The sequence below is a fragment of the Mercenaria mercenaria genome, chromosome 3 (genome assembly GCF_021730395.1).
Source record: "Mercenaria mercenaria strain notata chromosome 3, MADL_Memer_1, whole genome shotgun sequence".
Classification (NCBI taxonomy): Eukaryota; Metazoa; Mollusca; class Bivalvia; order Venerida; family Veneridae; genus Mercenaria; species Mercenaria mercenaria.
In genome coordinates this window covers 42,679,105-42,704,022 of record NC_069363.1, presented here as the reverse complement: position 1 = coordinate 42,704,022, position 24,918 = coordinate 42,679,105, and the positions used below count along the sequence as shown (strand labels likewise).

General features: G+C 37.2%; 2 protein-coding genes and 1 long non-coding RNA gene across 11 annotated transcripts in view; 2 read left to right on the top strand and 1 right to left on the bottom strand.

The window, feature by feature from the left end:
• The window catches only part of LOC123524962 (uncharacterized), a 29,865-nt gene extending 12,948 nt beyond the window's left edge, over window positions 1-16,917 (top strand). For all 8 annotated transcript variants that reach the window (XM_053538293.1, XM_053538296.1, XM_053538291.1 and 5 more), the window contains 4 exons: window positions 3,163-3,281; window positions 3,994-4,085; window positions 8,797-8,950; window positions 15,795-16,917. In XM_053538293.1, coding sequence (XP_053394268.1) covers window positions 3,163-3,281; window positions 3,994-4,085; window positions 8,797-8,950; window positions 15,795-16,894 — 1,465 coding nt within the window. In that variant the 3' untranslated portion in view covers window positions 16,895-16,917. The remainder of the gene's footprint in view (window positions 1-3,162; window positions 3,282-3,993; window positions 4,086-8,796; window positions 8,951-15,794) is intronic.
• Window positions 1-24,918, top strand: part of LOC128555578 (uncharacterized) — a 201,837-nt gene that overhangs the window by 54,176 nt on the left and 122,743 nt on the right. The gene's annotated exons all lie outside the window — the stretch shown is intronic.
• Window positions 23,469-24,918, bottom strand: part of LOC123524964 (annexin A13-like) — a 33,638-nt gene continuing 32,188 nt past the window's right edge. Inside the window, exon 9 of one of the 2 annotated variants that reach the window (XM_045303611.2) lies at window positions 23,469-24,873. In XM_045303611.2, coding sequence (XP_045159546.1) covers window positions 24,727-24,873 — 147 coding nt within the window. In that variant the 3' untranslated portion in view covers window positions 23,469-24,726. The remainder of the gene's footprint in view (window positions 24,874-24,918) is intronic. The other variant, XM_045303610.2, reaches the window with a different exon arrangement.

Genomic DNA, 24,918 nt, shown 5'->3' with positions numbered 1-24,918 from the left:
ACATATTATTCAGTACCTTGATCTCTGTTTCCAGACTGGAAATTCTATACCTATTGTCCAGTACCCGGACTTTTGTTTCCAGGCTAGACGTTCTACCTGTTAATGTGTATCTTGAGATGTACCTTGACACCTGTTTTCCATATTAGAAGTTCTATCATTCCGATGTACATTTTGTACTTTGACTTCTCATTTCAGGCTAGAGGTTCTATTATTGTTGTGTACCTTGACCTCTCTTTCCAGCCTATTATTGTTTTGTACTTTGACCTCTCTCTCCAGGTTAGAAGTTGTCTCCCACCACACAGTGGTGTGGGAGACATATTGATTTACTCCAGTCTGTGTGTGTCTGTGTCTGTCACAAAGCTTGTCCGCACTCTAAGTCGAACATTTCTCATCAGATTTTCACCAAACTTAAACAAAATGTGTTTGACCATAAGACCTCAGCCAAGTTCGATAACTAGCCAAATCGGTCCAGGCGTCTTAGAGTTATGGCCCTTGAATTACCAAAAATCGGTCTTTTTACTCTTGTCCGCACTCTAATTCGAGTATTTCTCATCCAATCTTCACCAAACTTAAACAAAATGTGTTTGACCATGAGACCTCGGCCAAGTTCGATAACTAGCCAAATCGGTCCGGATTTTGGAGTTACGGCCCTTGAATTATCAAAAATTGGCCTTTTTACTCATGTCCGCACTCTTAGTCAAACATTTCTCATCCGATCTTCACCAAACTTGAACAAAATGTGTTTGACCATGAGACCTGGCCAAGTTGATAACTAGCCAAATCGGTCAGGCATTTTGGAGTTACGGCCCTTGAATTATCGAAAAATCTGCCTTTTTACTCTTGTCCGCACTCCGAGTCGAACATTTCTCATCCGATCTTCACCAAACTTGAACAAAATGTGTTTGACCATGAGACCTCGGCCAAGTTCGATAACTAGCTAAATCATTCCAGGCATTTTAGAGTTACGGCTCTTTAATTACCGAAAAAATCCGTCTGTTTACTCTTGTCCGCTCTCTAAGTCGGACATTTCTCATTCGATCTTCACAAAACTTGAACAAAATGTGTTTGGCCATAAGACCTCGGCCTAGTTCGATAACTAGCCAAATCGGTCCAGGCGTCTTAGAGTTATGGCCCTTGAATTACCAAAAATCGGTCTTTTTACTCTTGTCCGCTCTCTAAGTCAGACATTTCTCATCCAATCTTCACCAAACTTAAACAAAATGTGTTTGACCATGAGACCTTAGCCAAGTTCGATAACTAGCCAAATCGGTCCAGGCATTTTGGAGTTACGGCCCTTGAATTATCAAAAAATTGGCCTTTATACTCATGTCCGCACTCTTAGTCAAACATTTCTCATCCGATCTTCACCAAACTTGAACAAAATGTGTTTGACCATGGGACCTTGGCCAGGTTCAATAACTAGCCAAATCGGTCCAGGCATTTTGGAGTTACAGCCCTTGAATTATCGAAAAATCTGCCTTTTTACTCTTGTCCGCACTCTAAGTCGAACATCTGATCTTCACCAAACTTGAACAAAATGTGTTTGACCATGAGACCTCGGCCAAGTTCGATAACTAGCCAAATCGGTCCAGGCATTTTAGAGTTACGGCCCTAGAATTACCGAAAAAAATCCGTCTGTTTACTCATGTCCGCTCTCTAAGTCGAACGTTTCTCATCCGATCTTCACCAAACTTGAACAAAATGTGTTTGGCCATAAGACCTTACCCAGGTTCGATAACTAGCCAAATCCGCCCAGGCACTTTAGATTTATGGCCCTTGAATTACTGATTGGATCCACTCATCCAGACCATCTAATTGGATCCACTCGTCTAAAACATCTAGAGAAACTAACATTTTTCATAGGGGCAGTTGTGGGAGACATGAGCTTTTCTCAAAAGCATCTCTAGTTCTTTTTATTGTAGTTTACCTTGTTATCTGTTTACAGGCAAGATGTTCTACAATTGCCATATACTTGACCTCTGTTTCCAGGCTAGAAGTTCTACCATTGTTGAGGGGCCTATGTGGCTAAGTGATTAAGGTCGCTGACTTCAAATCAGTTGCCCTTCACCGATTTGGGTTTGAGCCTCACTTGGGACGTTGAATTCTTCATGTGAGAAGCCATCTAGCTGGCCTACAGAAGGTCGATGGTTCTACCCAGATGCTTGCTTGTGATAAAAGTCACGGAGGGGCACCTGTGGTCTTCCTCCACCATCAAAGCTGGAAAGTCACCATATGACCTACAGTTGTGTCTGTGCAAAGTTAAACCCAACAAAAACAAAAACATCTACTATTGTTGTGTACCTTGACCTCTCTTTCCAGGTTAGAAATTCTATTTATTGTTGTGTACTTTAATTTCTGTTTCAAGGCTAGAAGTTCTATTTATTGTTGTGTACTTTTACCTCCCTTTCCATGTTAGAAGTTCTGTCATAGCTTTGTACCTTGACCTCTCTTTCCAGCCTTGAAATTCTATCATTGTCAAGTACTTTGACTTCATGTGCTATCTGACCTCTCTTTCCAGCCCAGAAGTTCTATTATTGTACTGTGATTGACCTCTGTTTCCAGGCTAGAAGTTCTATTTATTGTTGTGTTATTTGACTTCTCTTTTGCAGGTTGGAAGTTCTATCATTGTTGTGTAACTTGACCTCAGTTTCTAGGCTAGAAGTTATATCATTGTCATGAACCTTGACCAGTTTTCAGACTAGAAGTTCTATCTTTGTTGTATACTTGAACTCTGTTTTCAGGCTAGAAGTTCTATCATTATTGTATACCTTGACCTCTGTTTTCAGGCTAGAAGTTCTATCGTTGTTGTGTACTTTGACCTCTGTTTCCAGGTTAGAAGTTATATCGTTGTTGTGTACTTTGACCTCTGTTTCCAGGTTAGAAGTTATATCGTTGTTGTGTACTTTGACCTTTGTTTCCAGGCTAGAAGTTCTGTTGTTGTTGTGTACCTTGACCTCTGTTTCCAGGTTAGAAGTTCTATCTTGTTGTGTATTTTTACTTCAGTTTCCAGGCTAGAAGTTTTATCATTGTTATGTACCCTGACTTCTGTTTCAGACTAGAAGCTTTATTGTCGTCGTCCTCAGTTTCTAGGCTAGAAGTTCTATCAATGGCGTCCAGGCTAGAAGTTTTATCATTGTTGTGCACTTAAATGTCTCTTTCCAGGCTAGAAGTTCTATCATTGAGAGGCAATGCTGTGACAAATAGTGGCATACAAAAAATGACAGTACCATACAGGATGTTTTCTAGAGGTCCTGCTGGATTACAAATGATTGATCTTAGAGGTTAGCATTGTTGATTGCTTAAAGTCAATTACAAGTTGTCTTAAGCTCATTGCAGGTGTTGAAACGAAGTGACAGCAGAAATGTAATTTAACCTGTCCATAAATATCTTAAAAAGGCAAAATGGTACAAAGATACAATCTTGAGATATGGTCTTGTATAAGGTTGACTAAGGAGAGAGGATGAAGGTACAGATAGCAAACTTTCCATATAGAATTTCATTATGTAATATGAGAGAATCATGCTTATCTTTTGAAAAATAATATCACACTGTCTTGTTTTTGTCTTAAGATTTCAAACAATTCTTCCTCATTATTCAATTTCTTTTGAATAGCTCTGAAAAAAATAGCAAGAAAAATTACTGCACACTTAAAATGACATGAATTATTATCTTTGTGAAATTATTTTATTGTCAAACCTACTTGCGGAAGCAAAGACATAGTCATCCAAATGGCTGTTTGGTGTATGTGTGTGCGTCCGTCCAGACCATAACTTTTACATGCAAGGAGCAATCTTGTTTAGCAATCTTGTTTATATTTGGCATGAATGTTAACCTCAGTGAGACAGAGTGTCTTGCGCAAACCTCAGGTTCTAATCTCAAAGGTCAAGATCACAGTTGTAGGTCAAAGGTCATGTCAGATCTTGAGAGTTTTATTATGATTGACTATTATGATTAATTTAAGTTTCAAAATCTGATGATCTCTTTTTTTTTCAGGCAATGAGGAAATATCTAAGCAGAGTTTGAAATACTTGACAAAGTTTGTGTTTCTTGATACAGTGCTGTTTTCTAATCTTTCTGTAGATAAGGTAGGTAAACACCAGCTAATCTTAACATCCAACAGTTTATATACAGGCTAATATAGGCAGCTTACCTTTTGTGGTTGAAGGATTTGCAGTTTTACATCTATCTGTCTCTTGAAAATGTTATTTGTCTTGTTCCTTATTGGAGATTCATGTAGGTGGGTTGGTTTGACCTTTTGTAGACCATTTGGTTTTCAGTCGATAGGTTGAAAAAGGTTGAACCATTGGTTGTCAAACAACCTTTGGTTGTCAAGCATATTGTTTGCATATAATTATATCAAAGGTCAAGCTCTGTCAGACCTTTAGACTAATCAATAAACTGGAAAAACACTTAACTTAGAGCAGCCAAACTTCATAGGATAATTGTCAGTAGGTGATTCCTGCTGTTTTGGAGATCAGTAAGCATAATGTCATGGCGACTTTTAGGCTAAAACAGTTCCAGATCTGTAAGTGCAGCCTGTGGTATGATTGCTGTGGTAATCCCAGAAAATCTGAATATTTTGTTTTCCTGATAACTCTAGCGGGGGGGGGGGGGGGGGTTATGATACTCAACTGTTGTACAGTTTTTATGCCCCCGAAGAGAGGCATATAGTTTTTTAACTGTCTGTCAGTCTGTCCGCAATTTTCGTGTCCGGTCCATATCTTTGTCATCAATGGATGGATTTTCAAATAACTTGGCATGAATGTGTACCACAGTAAGACGACGTGTCGCGCACAAGACCCAGGTCCGTAGCTCAAAGGTCAAGGTCACACTTAGACATTAAAGGATAGTGCATTGATGGGCGTGTCCGGTCAATATCTTTGTCATCGATGGATGGATTTTCAAATAACTTGGCATGAATGTGTACCACAGGAAGACGACGTGTCGCGCACAAGACCCATGTCCGTAGCTCAAAGGTCAAGGTCACACTTAGATGTTAAAGGATAGTGCATTGATGGGCGTGTCCGGTCCATATTTTTGTCATCCATGGATGGATTTTCAGATAACTTGGCATGAATGTGTACCACAGTAAGATGACGTGTCGCGCGCAAGACCCAGGTCCGTAGCTCAAAGATCAAGGTCACACTTAGACGTTAAAGGATAGTGCATTGATGGGCGTGTCCGGTCCATAACTTGTCATCCATGGATGGATTTTCAAATAACTTGGCATGAATGTGAACCACAGTAAGACGACATGTCGCGTGCAAGACCCAGGTCCGTAGCTCAAAGGTCAAGGTCGCACTTAGGTCATTTTTCATGATAGTGCATTGATGGGCGTGTCCGGTCCATATCTTTGTCATTCATGCATGAACTTTAAAATAACTACGCATGAATGTGTGGCACAGTAAGACGACGTGTCGCGCGCAAGACCCAGCTCGGTAGGTCAAAGGTCCTAAACTCTAACATCGGCCATAACTATTCATTCAAAGTGCCATAGGGGGCATGTGTCATCCTATGGAGACAGCTCTTATTTTATAACAAGGGCAGTGACACTCTTTATATACAAAACATCTTCATCAAAGAGCTGTTGCTGACTACCTTGGGGCTTCATCCAGGTGGCTTATGGAAAGTTGATGGTTCTACCATGTCTATGCCAGAAATAATGCCTGGTCACTTAGGATCTTCCTCCACCTTGTTGTCACATGACCAGTAACTGTCAGTGTGACTTTAAACCAACAAAAAGCCCACAGAAAATCATGAAAGCAGTCACTTTGTGTTTGAAAATGGTTTCCTTTTGCTCTCTACAATTCTTTTTGCACATTAAATTTATATATACTGCTTTAAGAGATTAGGGTCTATTATATTACCAGTATTACTGGTTAAGAATTTTGTACATTTGTTTATAATCATTAGATTAGTAAGTATACCAAGAACCATAGATCCCAAGTTTTTTTGTAAGAATTATGGCAATTTTTGTTTTTAGATTAAGACGATCGGAATATTTGGGTCAAATTTTTGTGTGTGTTTTTTTTCTTGAACACTATATTTGAGCAATGGCTTTGAAATTTTGTTCGCATGTTTATTATCATAAGAAGTTTGAGTAGATAAAGAACCATAACCCTGTCTTGCATTTTGTTAGAATGATGGCCTTTTTAGAAAAGAAAATTGGAATTTCTTGGGTACACTTTTTGTTTGGGTCCACGTTTTTAATACTGTAAGAACTATAATTTAAAACACTTGTAAGATAAGTAAGTATGTCATGAACCATAATTCCTGTATTTTGTCAGATTTATGGCCCTTTTTATCTTAGAATATTAGTATTTCTTGGATATTATTATGTCTCCCCCCCTCTGGGGGAGACATTGTTTTTGCCCTGTCCGTCCGTCCGTACGTCACACTTCATTTCTGATCAATAACTGGAGAACCATTTGATCTAGAACCTTCAAACTTAATAGGGTTGTAGGGCTGCTGGAGTAGACGACCCCTATTGTTTTTGGGGTCACTCCATCAAAGGTCAAGGTCACAGGGGCCTGAACATTGAAAACCATTTCCGATCAATAACTAGAGAACCACTTGACCCAGAATGTTGAAACTTCATAGGATGATTCGTCATGCAGAATAGATGACCCCTATTGTTTTTGGGGTCACTCCGTTAAAGGTCAAGGTCACAGGAGCCTGAACATTGAAAACCATTTCCAATCAATAACTTGAGTACCACTTGACCCAGAATGTTGATACTTCGTAGGATGATTGTACATGCAAAGTAGATGACCACTATTGATTTTGGGGTCACTCTGTTAAAGGTCAAGGTCACAGGGGCCTGAACATTGAAAACCATTTCCGGTCAGTAACTTGAGAACCACTTGACCCAGAATGTTGAAACTTAATAGGATGATTGGTCATGCAGAATAGATGACCCCTATAGATTTTGGGGTCATTCTGTTAAAGGTCAAGGTCACAGGGGCCTGAACATGGAAAACCGTTTCCGATCAATAACTTGAGAACCTTTTGACCCAGAATGTTAAAACTTCATAGGATAATTGGACATGCAGAGTAGATGACCCCTATTGATTTTGGGGTCACTCTGTTAAAGGTCAAGGTCACAGGGGCCTGAACATGGTAAACCGTTTCCGATCAATAACTTGAGAACCTCTTGACCCAGAATGTTAAAACTTCATAGGGTAATTGGACATGCAGAGTAAATGACCCCAATTAATTTTGGGGTCACTCTATGAAAGGTCAAGGTCACAGGCACCTGAACATGGAAAACCATTTCCGATCAATAACTAGAGAACCACTTGACCCAGAATGTTGAAACTTCATAGGATGATTGGTCATGCAGAGTAAATGACCCCTATTGTTTTTGGGGTCACTCCGTTAAAGATCAAGGTCACAGGGGCCTGAACATTGATAACCATTTCCGATCAGTAACTTGAGAACCTCTTCATTCAGAATGTTGAAACTTGTAGGATGATTGGTCATGCAGAGTAGATGACCCCTATCGATTTTGGGGTCACTCTGTTAAAGGTCAAGGTCACAGGAGCCTGAACATGGAAAACAATTACCGATCAATAACTTGAGAACAACTTGACTCAAAATGTTGAAACTTCATTGGTTGATTGAACATACACAGTAGATGACCCCTATTGATTTTTGGGTCAGTCTATTAAAGGTCAAGGTCACAGGGGCCTGGTCATGTAAAATCATTTCCGGAAAATAACTTGAGAACCACTTGACCTAGAATGTTGAAACTTAATAGGATGATTGGACATGCAGAGTAGATGACCCCTATTTATTTTGGGGTCACTTGATCAAAGGTCAAGGTCACAGGGGCCTGAACAGTGACTTGAGAACCACTAAGCCAAGGGTGTTGAAACTTAGCGAGATGACTGGACATGCTAAGTAGATGATCCCTATTGCAGCCAACCATCAGTGTCTCTTTGACTTTCGCTCCTGACCCCTATTGACTTCTTGCCTACACGACTTTGCATTGGGGGAGACAAGGGCTTTTTTACAAAAGCATCTTCTAGTTTTATTTTGATCCACTTTTCTTGAATACCGGTATTATATATAACTGTCATTACACATTTCTTTATCATCAGTTAGTATGCAAGTAGAAGGCCAAGAAACATACCCTTTCCTTCTATATTTCCTAACAGCAAGCACTTTCAGATGAATGTTGGCACCCAGAGATAGTGCTCTTGAGTAAATGAAGCTTGTATTTCAAACAACCAGTTTAATATTCACATTTCTCAGAATATTTGTGCTTTAAGACACACTAGTACAGGTTATATGGCTCTAAATAGGACTAAAACATTGGGGCTCCCATCTCATTTACATTGAAATAAAACTATGAGGTATATAATCCAACAAAACCAAGTAGTGGCCTCTTATGATCATGCAAGGGTAAGGCAGTGGTTCCAGTTCTTTTCATGTATAATTTGTTGTCCTAGAACCATACAGGACTACTTTGATTTTCTTATTTCAAACAACCAGATAATGTTCAAAATGAGAACAGCCAATGTATGTTTTGATTTAGAACAACTACTTTTTTGTTGAAATCTAAACAACCAGTTAGATGAGACAGCTTTGATGTTCAGATTTCTTACAACCAGCTTGATGTTCAAATTTCTGACAACAGTTTAATGTTCAGATTTTTGACAACCAGCTTAATGTTCAGATCTCTAACAACCAGTTTGCCAGCTTGCTATTTAGATTTCTAACAGCAAGCTTGATGTCCAAACTTATAAGCACACACTTTCAGTATACACATTTATAGTTGCATTTATTTTCCAGTCAAAGACATACGGATGTTGGATGCTAACAGAAGAGAAGGTAGACATGGATATATGCACAGAGGGCTGGGCCAAAGTTCTGATTGACAGGTGGATGCTAGATGCCAGAGAGAAATCTGTGAAAATCAAGCCGAAACCAAAGACTGGGGCATTCTGTAAGATCAGTTTTAACAAAGTTTTCAAAGTAAATTGAATAAGAACACAAGGGACTTTATGGCCGCTGCCTTGTACACTTGTACAGATAGCAGTTGTTTATTAGGTTAACCGTTATTTTAGCAGAAATCATATTTAAAAGTAACCTTGAAAAGCCAGGGAACTTGTCTCAATGTCAGGTCAGCGAAAAGTGAAATTTAAAAAAATAATGCCAGGGAAAGGTTGGGTAAAATAATTTAACGGACCTTATTTGAAACTCGAGCCCTTATTCAAATGAGGATATTCTATAATTGTAAAGATATTTCTATCACTTCACTTGTATTACATATATGCTAATACTTTTTAAAGAGTAATAATGATTCCAGTTATAATGTGACTGCCACATGTTTGTTATGAACATAAAATATATCATTTTGACGTTAGTTCCTATTGGAAGTAATTGTTAATTCAGATATTTGTCCGGGCTCAATTAAAATTCAGTGTGTTTGCCCTTAAATCTCCAACCCACCCTTTTTAGCTCCAACTCAACATATTTATATTGCCTCGTCAGGAAAAAAGAAACAATAAATTTTATTTTCAGGCAAACACTTCCTATTTGTCAGTTTCTCATAAACTGCAATAATTACTCTGATAAATTTTAAAATCATGACCCGTCTGGTAGCTCTAGTAATAAAATTCTCATAAAAGGTAGACTTTTGTATTCAGGGACAATTGTATGGAATTGTTTGCCAATAGAATTCAAAACCTCATCTTCATTGCCATGTTTTAAATTTAACTGTATAAAATGGATCGTTGGATGAATGGATTTTAATGCTAACTACATTTCATGTATTTTGTTTTATGCATATATAATTTTTTTGATTTCTGTTAAATATTTGTTACTATGATATAATACTGTTCATTCAAGTCATAAGAAGGCCCCATGGAAGATTAGCTTTGCTAAATGGGTTACCCTCTATAAATAAAAAAATTACTTACTTACTTATTGACTTTCATGTTAACTACATACTGGTTGTATTGTAGAGGATTATCACAGGGATATTGTAGTCTTTATCACGTCATAAATTTTACACCAAAATCAGCTAAAAGAATAATTCTAAGAAATGAAGTCATTTAACAGACCTCACCCTCTGAATCAGCCAGGAGCTATAGTTCTCCAAAAAATCAAAAATTGAGAAAAGGTAAATAGTTGTTTTAGTATTTGAAAAAATACCATAAATTATTCGACTGTTTCTTATGATGATGTAATGTATTACTCCACTGATTTTAATTTAGAAATTGAAGTATTAAAATTTTTAGTTGTGCATATTTTGTTTTTAATGAGATTTAAATTTGTTTTTTTTTAATACCCATGTTCAACTGTCATGACTAATATATGGTTTGTCACAATATCACACAATTTGAGCAACAGCTGCAAACGCAATGGACCAGAGAAAGTGCTTGCAATTATTAACCCTTACCTTGCTAAATTTCTATAATGAACTTGTCCATTTTTCAATTTGGACAGTACCATTAACTGTTAAAAGGGGTGTATACCAAAAAGATACTGACTGAATGGCGAACAGTGCAGAATGTGCAGACTAATCATGATCTACACTGGTCGCAAAGGCAGAATCAATCATGCCCAGCCTGGTAATGGTTAAAAGTGACATACATGTAGCTCTTGATCATTCTTTAATACAAATTCAAAAAATCAGCTTTAAATTAATTGTTTTATAACAAGATCAGTAATATACCACTTTGTCAGAATAGACATATTTGTGGTAAGACCATATAGTCACTTACAGTTTTGACTGTAGGCATTTAATCAAGCTTAAGTATGCATTTTAGTAGAATTGTGAATATTCCTGAAGGAAATTGTCTCTGTCTGGAGTTGTGTTACATAAATCATGAAAACAGTTTATTTCCACTTCAGAAAAAAATGAACTTGAAAGGGAAAAAAACATGATAATTTACCTACTTACCTACCTACCTGCCCAATGCTAAAAGGATTGGTAGGTAAAGGGCAAACACTTAATTTTAATTTCAGCCACCTTGGTTTGAGTTCTTGATAAAATAGGTAAAAGTGAAAATATATAAATTCTTTCATTTCCTTGTGAGCTAATAAAAATTGAAATTGAAAATGTTTTAATTAAAAAATAAAGGATTTAATATTTGTAGCTTATTAGCTTTGTTTAAAAAAATATGCTCTAATTTTGCAGCAGAAGTATAATTGTTGCGCAACTTTAGGAGAGCAGTACTTGCTGAAGGAGAGTGTATTACAGGGTGTAATGCTAACAATGTTTTAATCCTTACCCTGCTAAATTTCTATAATGAACTTGTCCATCTTTCAATTTGGACAGTACCATTGACTGTTAAAAGAGGGTGCTTACCAAAAAGAATCTTGGCTGAATGGCGAACAGTGCCGATCATGATCAGACTGCATGGATGTGCAGGCTGATTATGATCTACACTGGCCACAAAGACAGAATCAGTCATGTCCAGCCTGCTAAGGGTTAACTACATATGTATCTACTCTTAAGGCCATTCCAAATTGATTACCAGTTAATTGGGAAAAGTTTCAAAATATTATGGAGCGAGCACATGCATTTTTAGCTTGACTATTCGAAGAATAGTCTAGCTATTCTACTCACCCTGGCGTCGGCGTCGGCGTCACACCTTGGTTAAGTTTTTTGCATGCAAGTACATACAGCCATCAATTAAAGGCATATAGCTTTGAAACTTATTTTTTCTTTTTCTAGGTCAATTACCAACCTCTCTGGGTCAAGTCCCATAACTCTGACATGTATTTTGAGCAAATTATGCCCCCTTTTGGACTTAGAAAACTTTGGTTAAAGTTTTACATGCAAGTTACTATCTCCAAAACTAATGCAGATATTGATTTGAAACTTCACATGTGTCTTCGGGGTTATAAAACTAGTTGATAGCAGCAAGTCCCATAACTCTGACTTTCATTTTGGTCAAATTATGCCCCCTTTTGGACTTAGAAAATTCTGGTTAAAGTTTTGCATGCAAGTACATACAGCTATTTCTAAAAGGCATATAGATTTGAAACTTATTTTTTCTTTTTCTAGATCAATTACCAACCTCACTGGGTCAAGTCCCATAACTCTGACATGTTTTTTGAGCAAATTATGCCCCCTTTTAGACTTGGAAAATTTTGGTTAAAGTTTTACATGCAAGTTATTATCTCCAAAACTAATGCAAATATTGATATGAAACTTCACATGTGTCTTCGGGGTTATAAAACTAGTTGATAGCAGCAAGTCATTAACTCTGACCGTCATTTTGGCCAAATTATGTCCCCTTTTGGACTTAGCAAATTCTGGTTAAAGTTTTGCGTGCAAGTACATACAGCTATTACTAAAAGGCATATAAATTTGAAACTTATTTTTTCTTTTTCTAGATCAATTACTAACCTCACTGGATTAAGTCCCATAATGCTGGCATGTATTTTGGGCAAATTATGCCCCCTTTTGGACTTTGAAAATAGTGGTTAAAGTTTTACATGCAAGTTTCTATCTCCAAAACTAATGCAGATATTGAATTGAAACTTCACATGTGCCTTCGGGGTTATAAAACTAGTTGATAGCAGCAAGCCCCATAACTGATATGCATTTTGGTAAAATTATTCCCCCTTTTGAACTTAAAACTCTTTTGATATTTAACCTTTTTGGGTAATATTTTCCTGCTTCTGGGACAATATTTCGAATAGTCGAGCTTGGCTGCTCTTGTTTCTTTTTATTTCATTTTCTTAATTTTGACATTTTGAAAGGTGGGTACATTTTAATGAAGTGAGCGTGATATCTGTTAAATTTTATAGTTATTTCAACTTATTAAATGACATGTTTTGAAACTAGAAATACAGTCTGCATGCACATAGGCAGAATGTCGAGCCCGCCAGCACCTTTGGCCTCTAAGTGTGACCTTGACCTTAGACCTGGGGACCTGGTTCTTGCGCATGACATTCCGTCTCATAATGGTGAACATTCATGCCAAGTTACAATAAAATCCCACCATGCATGAAGAAGAAATGCTCCGGGCAAACTTCAATTTGACCTTTGACCTCAAACTGTGACCTTGACCTTTGAGATAGGAACATGGGGTTTGTGCATGACACTCCTCATTGAGGTAAACATTCATGCCAAATATAAACAAGATTGGTCCATGCATGTCAAAGTTATGGTCCAGACAAACTTCAGTTTGACCTTTGACCTCCAACTGTGACCTTGACCTTTGAGATAGGAACAAGGGGTTTGCGCATGACACTCGCTCTCATTGAGGTTAACATTCATGCCAAATATAAAGAAGATAGGTCCATGCATGTCAAAGTTATGATCCGGACAAAATCGGACAGACACATGCAGACACACGCATGGATGCACATACACCGACCCGCCAAAAGTAATGACTATATCAAGCTCACTGCAAGTGGGCTCGACAATAATACCAATGTGCATGACAAAGATAATACTTACTAAACTGCTTAACCCTTACCATGCTGGACACAGTTGATTCTGCCTTTGAGACCAGTGCAGATCATGATCAGCCTGCATATGTGTGCAGTGTGATCATGATCTGCACTGTTCACCATTCAGTTAGTATCTTTTTGGTAGGCGCCCCTTTTGACAGTTAATGGTACTGTCTAAATTGAAAGATGGACAAGTTCATTATAGAAATTTAGCAGGGTAAGGGTTAATGCAGGGTGGCTTAAAGAAAAGATTCCATGCAGTTTCAACATGTGTACAGTCTTGGCTAATATTGAAATGTGGTGACTATTTTGTTTTACAACAAATAGTTTGTAATCAAAAACAACATCTTGTCAAATGCAAGAGCAATGATTCTGAACTTACTGATTGAATACAATGTCAAATCTGCTGGTATACAACTTACAATAAAACTTCATGTTTTTTGAATGCACATTTTATGGGATACAATAAAACTATAACATAGAGTTTCAACAAGGTATTTCAACAAAGTCACTGCCTAAATCTTTGATGTGGTCTTCCGACAAACTACTTATCAATTTAGTATGGCCAAATGAATATTATATAAATGATATAAATGTTTGATATAGCTGCAGTAAAACAGAAAATATCCCTGTTGATGTATTTGTTAACAAGAGGAACACATCAAAATGATGTTAAAAGTGACTTAACAGACTGGATATAAAATTTGAATGTCATTATGGAAAAAAACATGTTGTAAGTAAATAAATATAGCAAATGCTTATGCAATAAAAACAATGAATGAGTGGATTGGTCTGCTGTAGGGAAGGGCAGCTAGGTCAGCAAAGATCATAAAGTGGTCAATGAAAAATCACAAAAATGTCAGTTAATTGAACTTGTTAGCGGAAACCCTGATTTACCATGTACTGATTGTGTAGATGGTTGTTGAAATTACTATCACAGTGGTATAAATAAATTGGCTTTATATGCCCCCAAAGGGAGGCATATTAGTTTTCAACTGTCTGTCCGTTTGTTCGTTCGTTAGTTCTTTCGTCACAACGTTAACTTTTTGCATGAAAGCACTATACTCGCGAACCACTGCACCCAGGACCTTCAAATTTCACATGCTAATAGTACTTATTGAGTACACCACCCTTACTGACGTTGGGGTCACCAGGTCAAAGGTCAAGGTCACAGGGGCCAATGTTAACTTTTTGCATGAAGGCACTTTACTAGCGAACCACTGCACCCAGGACCTTCAAACTTCACGTGCAAATAGTACATATTGAGTACACCACCCCTACTGACTTTGGGGTCAGCAGATCAAAGGTCAAGGTCACAGGGGCCAACGTTAACTTTTTGCATGAAGGCACTTTACTCGCGAACCACTGCACCCAGGACCTTCAAACTTCACATGCTGATAGTACTTATTGAGTACACCACTCCTACTGACTTTGGGGTCACCAGGTCAAAGCTCAAGGTCACAAGGGCCAACATTAACTTTTTGCATGAAGGCACTTTACTTGCAAACCACTGCACCCAGGATCTTTAAACTTCACATGCTAATAGTACTTATTAAGTACACCAACCCTACTGACTTTGGGGTCACCAGGTCAAAAGTCAAGGTCACAGGGGCCATCGTTACCTTTTTGCATGAAGGAACTTTACTCGCGAACCACTGCACCCAGGACCTTCAAACTTCACATGCTGATAGTACTTACTGAGTACACCACCTCTACTGACTTGGGGTCACCAGGTCAAAGGTCACAGTCACAGGGGCGAACGTTAACTTTTTGCATGAAGGCACTTTACTCGTGAACCACTTCACCCAGGACCTTCAAACTTCACATGCTGATGGTACTTATTGAGTACACCACCCCTACTGACTTTGGGGTCAAAGGTCAAGGTGCTGTGGGGGCATTTGTCACCATTAGTGACAGCCCTTGTTATAAGTTAAATTGCCATGGTCATTAAAGCTTTTTTTTACCTTGGTCATTGAACTGCTTAGTCAATCCTTGCAAAGTATATGTAATATTTTGTTGCATGCCGTGTATATCCTGCTGCGGACAAGTCTAGTTATATAATTCAACAGTGTTTGAAAATGTATACTTAGACTTCAAAATACTCAATTTTATGTTTGTTCAATGTTTGTTTAAGGCAGTTCTTGATTTAATAACTGCATTTTGTTTGAATAAAGGGAGTATTACAAGTAGTTATCTCTATAAAGTTTTAGTGTTGATTGACTGTAAACAAAGATGCAGATTATTTAATGTAATGCAGTTTAAAGTCTTGAATCATTATTGATGAACATGGACTCCCATTATTGTTTGATCTGGGGGGAAAAGGCTAATTTATTTTTGTTTCATCTATTTATAGCAACTTCATCTTTCTCTTACAGCAATCAGAAAATATCCATTGCCGGAAACCAGTAGTTTATTGTCAACTGGTCATGTTGCTGGGAACCAAGAATATTGTGATGTCATGGCAAAGAGACTGAAAGTGGTGGGAATAAAAGCAGCTTCTAGGAATGAAGTGGACAAGTTACACAGTAGTAAGACCTGTACAAACTTCCAACAGTCCACAATGAAATGTGACAGAGAGCAAATGGAGGACTTGTATAAAGTATATGGAGAAAACCAAAACATAGAAGATGATAAATCTCTAATGAAGAGGTTAGAATTATGTGATAGTGACAGATTGAATACAGACAAACCTTTGGGGTCAGCTTTTAGTAAATCTGGAAAGGGGAAAGAAAGAACTTTCAAAGGTTTTTCTATAAAGACTGAAAAACAAAGAGAAAAGGAGAATAAAATACATACACTGAAGACAGATCCATTTAAAAGAAACAGTCATGTTGATTTTATGTTTAAAAAGGAGACAAGTAGTAATCGTGATCTAGGGATAAACGAAAACACAAGTGTAAAAACTACAGAGCGAAATAATATTAAAATTTCTAAATATTTTACTGGTGCTCAGTCTGTAGCATGTAAAAAGGTTAAAGTTTGTGGTGATTTGTCAGAAAACCAGTCAAATGGAAGTATACAATCTGTAAACTACAACAGTCATTCCAGTAACAACATGGTGGACACTTCCATGTCATCAGTTAATACGAACTCTGTTCCAGCAGTAGATTCAGTTTCTGTTCCAGCAGTAGATTCTGTTTCTGTTCCAGCAGTAGATTCAGTTTCTGTTCCAGCAGTAGATTCAGTTTCTGTTCCAGCAGTAGATTCAGTTTCTGTTCCAGCAGTAGATTCAGTTTTAGCTATGAATGCAATCCCTGTTAATGCAAAGTCAAGAAAGAGAAAAAGAATTGTCATTAAGAAAAATCCAGATGCAGGGTCGATTTTTAATTGTGAAACAAATGAATTTGACATAAATAATGAAAAGATGAACAGTGAGAGCATTTATGTTGATCAGAGGGATTTGAACAAAGATAATCAGCAAAAGAGAAAAAGATTTAAGTCATCACTTCTTGATTCTTTAGATGTGTGCATTTAATAATAAAGTGTCCAAAGTGTCAATCAAGATTTTGTTGTAGAGTGTAGAATTTTATCAAGCTTGTACCAGGTATTTCAGCATAAAGAGTTTCAGGTAGATCTATTTTTGACAGCCTAGAAATTCACATAAAGTGTTTTAAAGTTGTTGCATATATCTTAAAAAAATATTTCACCCTGGTACAGTGTCAGGAAGTGGAACACCAGTGTCCTTTGGACACACATCTAGTTTTTCTTATAAATTCAGATAGAAATACACTGTGAATTATGCATTTTTTTATGACCACATGGAATATTATTCATAAAATATTCTCTGAATACCAGACTATATATGTAAAACTTGTCACATTGACTAAGACATTATCTCAACAGGTGACCTTTTTTTCACACTTGTTACATAAAAACTTTTGTCTTTCTTTATTAGTTTGGGAAATAGATTGTAGTTTTGCATGCTTTGTTGGCAAATAAAACACGTTTTTCCATTAAGATGTGTCGTTATTAATCACTTAGGCAGTTGGCAAATAAAACACGGTTTTGAGTTCAGATGCGTAGTAATTTAAATGAAAAAAAAGTGTTTTATTTGCCAACAAAGCACACAAAACTAAAATCTATTTCCATTCTAACACATTCGTATAACACCAGGAAGGGATATTAATCTGAAACAAGAGGGCAAAGATGGGCCTAGGTTGCTCACCTGAGTAAAACCATAACGGTGCAAACATGTTTTACCTAGTGACTTCATGGAGACAAATATTCTGAGCAGTGTTCATGAAGATTGGACCAAAAATGTGGCCTCTTGAGTGTACACATGCATTTTCTTGGATTTGACCTAGTGACCTAATTTTTTACCCCACATGACCCAGATTCGAACTTGTCCAAGATTTCGTGAAAACAAACATTCTGATAGTTTCAGGAAGATTGGAGCAAAAATGCGGCCTCTAGAGTGTATACAGGCTTTTCCTTGGATTTGACCTAGTGACCTAGTTTTTGACCCCACGTGACCCAGATTTAAAATCCTACAAGACTTTTTGATAACAAACACTCTGACCAAGTTTTATGAAGATAGAATAAAAAAATGTGCCTCCTAGACCTAGAGCATGAACAAGCTTATTCTTTGATTTCAAATCAAAGATGAAATCTCTGTATGGCTGAAAGGGCCAATATAGAAAATTTTTCCCCTTTTAGGGCAGTAACTCTAGAACCCATGATGGAATCCAGCTGGTTTTCGAAAGGAACCCAGATACTATCGTGACTTTAAGTTGTAAATGTAGTTAAAATCCAATGTAAAATGTCACATCTATCATGTTCGCAAGATAAAACTAACAAATTTTGGCTCTTTCAGGGGCCATAAATCCACAAAAGCAAAAATAGCAATTTTTGGCCCTTTAAGGGGCAATAACTCTGAAACCCATGATGGAATCTGGCCAGTTTTCAAAAGGAATCGAGATTTTAATTAAAATTAATTGCAAAATATGGTCTCGATCGTGTTCACAAGCCCAAAAAAACAAATTTTGGCCCTTTAAGGGGCCATAACTCTGGGACCCATGATGGGATCTGGCAAGTTTTTGAAAGGAACAAAGATATTATGCCAGTACAAGTTGTGTGCATGTTTGATTAAAATCGATTGCAAAATGTGGTCTCTATTATGTTCAAAAGAAATTGCGGACGACGAAGGGTGATCACAAAAGCTCACCTTGTCACTACGTGACAGATGAGCTAATAAAATGCGTTTTAAATACGAGGGAGTAAACCAGAATAGCCAAAAGTAGGTTATTTTGCGAAACATGTTCTAATCGGCAAGACAATACACAGTAAAATCCTTCTTTGTTTATATAAAAGAAAATCTTAACCTTTACCATGCTAAATTTCTAACATTCGATTTGGGCAATACATGTACCAATATTATTCAAAGGGGTGTTCACTGAAAATTTACTGACTGAATAGCGAATAGTGCAGACCATGATCAGCCTGCACAGATGTGCAGGCTGATCTTGGTCTGCACAGGTCGCAAAGGCAGAATCAATTGCTGCCAGCAGGCTAGAGGTTAAATGTGTTAGAATCTTGAATATTTCGTAAATCTTTCATTATTGACAAACTTTCCAGCATTCTTAAATCTAATACGAAAAATCCATGCACATTCCGTTAAAACACAGAAATTTGATGTCAACTTATTATTTGGTGCCTTACAGGCTCCGAGAAAGAGTGCTGCCTCATTTGATCTACTGCTTTATATAGAATCAAATGATAGAATAACACAATTGACATCTACACACTCCAAAGTTATTCAATAGGACGCGTTACTTCTTACATTTTGACACTGTTAAAACAGTGTTACATGCTGACATCATGACCTACTATATTTGGCGCAATACATGCACCATGAAATAGTGCTGCCCAGTTTCATCGATCTGTTTGCATAAAATACATATTGGAATCTAATGATATATAGCTGGACCATTTTTAGCTCACCTGAGCCAAAGGCTCATGGTGAGCTTTTGTGACCGCTCAATGTCTGTCATGCGTCATGTGTCATGTCCATCAACATTTTATTAAAAAAAATCTTCGTCTTGAAAACCACTGGGCAGAATTACACCAAACTTCACAGGAATGATCCTTGGGTGGTCCCCTTTGAAAATTGGTCAAAGAATTTAATTCCATGCAGAACTCTGGTTGCCATGGCAACCGAAAGGAAAAACTTTAAAAAAATCTTCTTGTCCAAAACCGTGACATCATCTTATGGTTATGGCCTCTATCAAGGTTGTTCGAATTGTGCCCCTGGGGTGAAAAGAAGCCCCGCCCCGGGGGTCACAAGTTTTACATAGACTTATATAGGAATTTTTTTTAAAAATCTTCTTGTCTAACACCACACATTCTCGCATACCAGAGGTCTACCATGGTTCCCCGGATGAACCTCTGGCACATTTTGCCGATATTTGTGGTTTGGTAACATTACAGGTAAAACGTTTCAGCCAATCAGCGTCGTTTCGCGACAAAATGTAGCGAACCAATTAAAATCGTCCGTGAAAAGCGTGACCGCGTCCTTTCATATCGATGCCGACTTACGAGGAATATTATTATTTCTTCAGGTAAATTTCTTAACATCGAATAACAGAAATAAATCTTTATTAATCGCAATCATGGAATATCGCCTTTATCTATCGTTAGCAACTACCTTGCTTACATATTGTTTGAAATTTGAATTCGGCGTGCCAAGTAGTGGCGAACATTGATTGGCTGAAACTTCTCCCGGTAGTAATTACGAGTGCGCATGCTCACCAAATAAACGACAGAAATAAATCAGAGGTTCGTCTCGGGATTTTGACGAACATCTGATGGATGAGAATGAACACCACAAGACCTAGGCCTTTGATATTTTGTATGTAGCATTGCCTTGTGGTCCTCTACCAAAATTGTTCAAATTATGCCCCTTGGGTGAAAAGAGGCTCTGCCCCGGGGGTTTCAAATTTTACATAGACTTATGTATTTAAAAAAACTTTAAAAATCTTCTTGCCTGAAACTGCAAGGCCTAGGCTTTTGATATTTGGTATATTGCCTTTCCTAGTGTTTCTCTACCAACAAGAGCTGTCTCTATAGGATGACACATGCCCCCGATGGCACTTTGAATGAATATATAGTTATGGCCGATGTTAGAGTTAAGGACCTTTGACCTATGGAACTGGGTCTTGCACGCGACACATTGTCTTACTGTGTCACACATTCATGCGTAGTTATTTTAAAATCCATGCATGAATGACAAAGATATGGACCGGACAAACCCATCAATGACCTTTAACATCTAAGTGTGACCTTGACCTTTGAGCTACGGACCTGGGTCTTGCGCGCAACACATCGTCTTACTGTGGTACACATTCATGCCAAGTTATTTGAAAATCCATCCATCGATGACAAAGGTATGGACCGGACACGCCCATCAATGCACTATCCTTTAATGTCTAAGTGTGACCTTGACCTTTGAGCTACGGACCTGGGTCTTGCGCGCGACACGTCTTACTGTGGTACACATTCATGCCAAGTTATTTGAAAATCCATCCATCGATGACAAAGATATGGACCGGACACGCCCATCAATGCACTATCCTTTAATGTCTCAGTGTGACCTTGACCTTTGAGCTACGGACCTGGGTCTTGTGCGCGACACGTCGTCTTACTGTGGTACACATTCATGCAAAGTTATTTGAAAATCCATCCATCGATGACAAAGATATGGACCGGACACGCCCATCATTGCACTATCCTTTAATGTCTCAGTGTGACCTTGACCTCTGAGCTACAGACCTGGGTCTTGCGCGCGACACGTCGTCTTACTGTGGTACACATTCATGCCAAGTTATTTGAAAATCCATCCATCGATGACAAAGATATGGACCGGACATGAAAATTGCGGACAGACCGACAGACGGACAGACGGTTCAAAAACTATATGCCTCCCTTCGGGGGCATAAAAATGTTCAAATTATGTCCCTAGGGTGAAAAGAGGCCCTTCCCTGGGGGTACCAAATTTATCATAGACTTATATAGGAAAAAAAATTAAAGATCTTTTTGTCTGAAAGTTCAAGGCCTAGGCCTTTGATATTTGGTATGTAGCATTGCGTGGTGGATTTCTAATAAGTTTGTTCAAATTATGCCCTTGGGGTGAAGAGGCCCAGCCCTGGGGGTCACATGTTTTAATTATGAGTTATACAGGAAAAAATACTCCAAAAATTATCAGATCATATTTCCTAGACTGTTTAATTATAATAGGGATCACTTGACTGACCTTGACCTTGACCTACTTTCTTTTTAAGATATAGCCTTGAAATTTGGATGACATGTACCATTTTTTCACACCGATCTTAAAACTGACTTTCAGTTACCATGAATGTGACCTACTGACCTACCTTCTTAATATTTTAGCATCAGTTTGCCATTTGAAACGTGGCTCATATTACTCAGGTGAGTGATCCAGGGTCATCATGACCGTCTTGTTTAACATATCACAATTATATGATTTGGTTATGCGTTGCCTGTATAAGTCACTTGGGCTACACCATCATGAAATTATTCCGCAGGCTAATAACCTCTGTACTGTTTCAATATGTTAAAACATGGTTCTCTGCTATACATTATGTCTCCCCCTACTGGGTGCAACATACTGTTTTTACCCTGTCGTCAGTAAGTCAGTCTGTCCATCCGTCACACTTCGTTTCCGATCAATAACTGGAGAAGTATTTGACCTAGAACCTTTTCAATTTCATAGGGTAATAGGGCTTATGGAGTAGATGGCCCCTGTAGTTTTAGGGGTCACTCCATCAAAGGTAAAGGTCTGAACATTGAAAACCATTTATGATAATAACTTGAAAACCACGTGACCCAGAAAATTGAAACTTCATAGGATGACTGGACATGCAGAATAGATGACCCCTGTAGATTTTGGGATCACTGCATCAAAGGTCAAGGTCACAGGTGCCAGAATCCGTCATGTTTCATTTCCGATCAATAAATGGAGAACCATTTTACCTAGAACCTTCAAACTTGATAGGATGATAGGGCTTATGGATTAGATGACCCCTATTGTTTTTGGGGTTATTCCTTCAAAGGTCACATGCAGAGACCTGTCAGAACATGGAAAAACATTTCTGATCAATAACTTGAGAACCACTTGACCTGGAACGGATGATTGGACAAGCAGAGCAGATGTTTGATGTTTGATTCACACAATACTTTTTTTTTCATTTTCAAACCTTAAGTGGTTTGAAAATGAAAAAAAAAATTGTGTGAAATGATTTATTTATCTTCATACTGTGTTTAGATTGAGCATCTTTTTCAACAATTTGTCAGTAATATAAACAATGGTGTCTACTTGTAGCAGTGAGCACAATGCTGAACTTGGATTGTGCTGCCTGACTGGACTATTATGCTGTAGACATGTGATATGATTCTCCACCCAGTCATATACTGACACTGGGCTGGCACGTCCAGGATAGTCTTAATGCGGAGTCTCTTTTTTTTTTTTTTTCAGTTAACTTTTGTATCTCTGACAGAGATGTCATTCAGATTTTTAAAACACAGATTAGAAGACCTTAAAATTAATACATGTACATCAAATAAATCATGAAATGGATTTGTAAAATCCGCTAAAAACTGGTATCTTCTGTTAACTTTTACTTTGGTCCAGACAGGTTCCCATTTTCATAGTATTAACTGCAGAAACGAGCCAGTATTTATCATTGTTTAAAGTCACAACCTCCTATGGTTGGATCTTCCCCTAACAAGAACTTTGTGGAAGGTATTTATCCAAGCTCTCAACTAAAATTTAGACTCGGGATTTTGAAGTGCTCAATTTTTGTTTTACCTGGTTTTCATTTTCAAACCGTAAATGGTCTTGAAACTTTGTCAATGAATATAGCTTTTACAACAGCAAACAATTTTGCTAATTATAATAAATTTAGATGCAGTCTGCAAATGCATTGCAAGTAGGAAACTTGTCATTATGAAATCTATGTCTAAATTTCAGTTTAGAGCTTCGATGAATATTAGCCCTGGATGTACTGGTGGCTAATATATTAAAACAAGCACAGAAACTAGAATAGTTTTTTAAATTTTTTTTTATTGCAATAATCGATATCAAGAGACATTTTCAAAATTGATTGTTGTAGTTTTAACACCAGAAATTTATCTACTGATCAGGATTTTACAGTTAGTGTCTAGGTGGTTGTAGAAAAATATAAAAATGTTATGTTAGAGGTTTAGTTGATACAAATATGCAAACTTTTAAGAACGGCAGATCATATACTGTATTACGTAGCCAGTCCTTTCAAGTGTTTATGTTTCCAAGAGCATTATAATTCCTCTGAACTCTGAATGTCAAATCTCATTTTCAGTCAGTGCAAAATATTCTACAAGATACAGTTGTGCAATTTTAAATGAACTACATGCAAAATGTAATAGAAAATGGAGTGCAACACTACAGCAGAAAAAAATACCTAGGTTGATGAACAATTGCCTTCTTATAGTATCTCTTTCTTTCTCATTCTCTTCACTTCGGAATTTAAAGCTGATTTTTAGTATGTTTTATATTTTCAAGTGAGCATTTAACCTTTCTTCTAGTAACATATTTAAGCATGATATTATATGATCACCTTTATGCTTCATTTAACATTTACTTGAATTTGGCATAATACCGGGTAAAAAAAAGATTAGCATGTATCACAGTTCTGGTGAATAGATTTCCTAACTAATTTCTTTGTATATATAATTATATATATATAATTTATTTACCTATAATAATATATGTGTCTGTTTGATGCAAGCTACTATATAAGTGGATATATTCGTGAGTTAAAATGTTAGCTAATTCCAGATGTTTTAGGAGTCGAAATATTTGCGAACTGCCAAAAAATGAAGAGCAAAAGCTCAGTCTGTTTATCTTTACTCGAATATAATGATGTGTCTTGGTGCACATGGAAATTTACGTCGACTGAAATTTTTGAGAATTTCTTGATTTTGCAAAATTCGCTAACATTTCCGCATCGTGAACTTTTTCACTTATATGGTATTTCTAACAAATAATAAAATGAAAGGACAGTTTTGCATTTTTGTTGTTTAAGGTAAAGACATACAAATTTTATTTCTATGTTTAAGTGTAAAAAAAACAACTCAAAAACAAAAACCATTTACTTTCACCCAAAACAAATATAGCACTTGATACTCTGAAACTTTCATTAAGGTTCCATACAGCATGATGTTCTTTCAAGTACCCCATTTGGTTTCTTATAATTTCTTTTAAACTTCACATAAAAAGGAACTTTGTATGACTTTCATAAAGAATTAGAATTATTATTCATCCTTTGAAACATATCTTCCTGCAATGAGGGACAGTAACACGCTTTTGTAATATCCTCCACATTCATCTTTCACATTTTCAAACAGGTCGGCACCTTCAAACATTTCTTTGTATCTTTCTGCTATCCACAGTAAGTCAGTCTGTAAAGAATATTATAAAGAGTTCATTTTAAAAATAGACTTTCC